This window comes from Miniopterus schreibersii (genome assembly GCF_964146895.1).
Source record: "Miniopterus schreibersii genome assembly, chromosome: 10".
Classification (NCBI taxonomy): Eukaryota; Metazoa; Chordata; class Mammalia; order Chiroptera; family Miniopteridae; genus Miniopterus; species Miniopterus schreibersii.
In genome coordinates, this window is record NC_138110.1 from 62,164,930 (window position 1) to 62,167,596 (window position 2,667).

Sequence of the window (2,667 nt, forward strand, 5' to 3'; positions counted from 1 at the left end):
CAATAGTCCTTTCCCATATGAGAAAGAAGATATTCCTCCTGTTAGTATACTTTTGTTTCAGCCCGTTTTGGAATACTAGACCTTGCCATTATTGTGCTAAAAAGTACTGGGCTCTTTTCTGATCCACCTCCTGGTTTTCTGTATAAGTAAGTCATTTCCGTGTAACATTCCACTCCAAAACTCAGTGGCTTAGAACAGCAGTCTTTTATGGTTGCTCATGTGTCAGCAGGTAAACTGGAGTCTGGCTGGATTGCTCTGTTTGAGGCTGGGGTGTCAAGGGCAACTCCGTTTCTCATTGCAGACCTGCAGGTCACCTGGGATGGCTTAGCTCCAAGTATCTTGCATTGTCTTTGAACCACTGGGGCATATTCTTCTCATGGTGATGGCAGAGGCACAAAGGGCAAGTGAAACAGTCACCACCTTTTAAAGCCTGAGCTCAGAACTGGCACACTGGCACTTCTGCCCATATATCATTGGCTAAAAAAAGTCACACAGCCGAGACAAAAGTGAAGGGACCGGGAAGTGCATTCCTCCCAGGATGAGACCGTGACAAAAATGTGGATTCAAGTAAGGGTGAAGAGCTGGGGTCAGTAAGACAGCCTACCATACCGTATATGAAATGCCACAATAGTAGTGAAGGCTTTTCCTTTGCCATCTAGGAGGATGCTATTTGTTCTTAATAAACATGAGCTGTGAAAAGCGAGCTCTGTGGCCTTCCTGCTCGTCGGACTCCACAAATGCTGACATTTTAGTTTCCAGTGGTGACAACCATGGAGCTATCAAGGTATTTCCCTCTGCTTCTGCCCTTTAGTATTCTTAGAATGAACCACCAACATTTGGGACAATCCTAAGATGTCCTTGCTGGAAAGAACCCAAGGAACAGAGAAGCATCACTTCTCTCTCTCCCTCTCCCTCCCTCTCTCTCTCTTCTCATTTACCAGAAATGAATTAATAGTTAAAACATTTCCCTTCTTCTTGGTTCAGTAGTTGTATTATAAAACTCTTCAAAGATGAGGCTGTGTCTTCTCTTTGCGAACTTCCCTTCTTTCCACCCCCAGACTCCTCGGAAGTGCCGAAGAGGGTGAGGTATCTGGATATTAGCCATTCAACCAGTGTGGTTGATTATTTGTCTGCCCATCTGATCTAAATGACTGTTCCTCTTCTGGTTCACTGATCATGGCTCCACCATGCTCCTTGAAGCAATAAATACCAGTCTGGACTGCCCAGGATGGAGACCTCTGTCTGACTTGCCAGTCCAGAAGCCTCCTGTCTTCTCCCATCATTCATGAAGCTCATTCTTCTGGTTTTGACTGTTATCCTGCCACTGGCTCAGGTCCACAAAGGTAACCAAGATCTCTCCCAAGGGGCAGTGCCTCAGGGAACCTCATTTCTATTCGGGGAACGCTGGGGGCTCTAACAGCTTGGGCTGGGAGAAAGACCTGGCGGTCTCCACAGAGGCCTTTGGATGATCTCTCTAGCCAAGGGAAGTTTGAGTTGTTTGGTACCAAATGATCCTTCTAGTGCCATTACTTGGCCATCCTGAACCACTATCTCTGGAAGTTGAACATGACCTGGGGAGCAGGGTACAAGGAGGAGACTTGGGCATGGAGCATAGAGAAAATGGGAGCTTTTCTGAAACATTCCTTGGGGCATTTGAATTTTGATCTCTCATTGCCTCCATGAAAATGGTTCCTGAATTTCTGATCGTTTGAGGATTCTGATTCCACTCTCTCAGGCGGCCTTAATTTATCTGGGCTCCTTTAGGTAGTAGGTTCCCCCGAACAATCGTTTCTAATTATCTTGGTTGGTTAAGACCAGCAAAAAGCTCCAAGATAATTGTGGAGAAGGAAGTATGACTTGCAGATGTCCAGATGGGTGTATTTCAGATACCTGTCCCTTTTCGTTGACATGGTCAGAAAGGTACTGAGGGACAAAGGGAAAGGTAACTAATTGATACTGGGCACCTGGGTACTTTATAATATGAGTGAGATGAAACCCTGGAGAGAGAGGGACCTCTTGACTCCCCCAAGGGAGATTGCCAGGGGAAGCTGCCTCGTAAGTTCCAGGCCACTGAGTGGGGAGGAATTTGAGGCTGTGACTGGGGACACAAGTGGGAAGTGATCTATAGTCTCCCCTAAACCTGAAGGATGCTTTATGAGGGTTTCTTCCCCACATACCTCCTTATTTCCCTTCTTACTGTCTTCTCTACTTTGGCTTCCCCCTTCCCCAGTGCTCTGCTTTATTTCAAGCCTCAGCTTGCCCCCTCTTTCCCTTTTAATTCCAGCCATGAAGTGTTGGAAAACATTGGGAATGTGCAGAATCACCTGTGAAGAGAATGAAGTATTCTACATATTATGCAGCGCTGAGGCTAAGTGCTGTGTGAATCCGAAGTTCGTGTCTACCAACGTTAAATACTAAAACTCAACTGGAAGCCTGGGATAACCTTCTGCAGTCTGACAGCTCGTATCCAAACTCGAGTCTAACATCACTGGATCCCACAGCTCTATTAAATCATTCTTGGCTGTACCCTGTTTGCATCTGGCAGTTCCACTGAGTTGTACTTAGAAATAAATAGGACCCTGGCTGGTTTGGCTCAGTAGTTAGAACATCAACCCGAGGACTGAAGGGTCACAAATTTGATTCCCAATCAAGGGCTTGTACCTCTGT

At 46.2% G+C, this 2,667-nt stretch overlaps 1 protein-coding gene across 1 annotated transcript; it reads left to right on the forward strand.

Annotated features, from left to right (window-relative positions):
* Positions 1-1,285: 1,285 nt before the first annotated feature.
* On the forward strand, positions 1,286-2,418 carry DEFB121 (defensin beta 121; the record flags this gene model as incomplete). Its single annotated transcript, XM_081148329.1, has 2 exons — positions 1,286-1,343; positions 2,285-2,418. 2 exons carry the CDS (start codon positions 1,286-1,288, stop codon positions 2,416-2,418), a joined length of 192 nt encoding a protein of 63 aa, XP_081004455.1.
* Between the last annotated feature and the right edge of the window lie 249 nt (positions 2,419-2,667).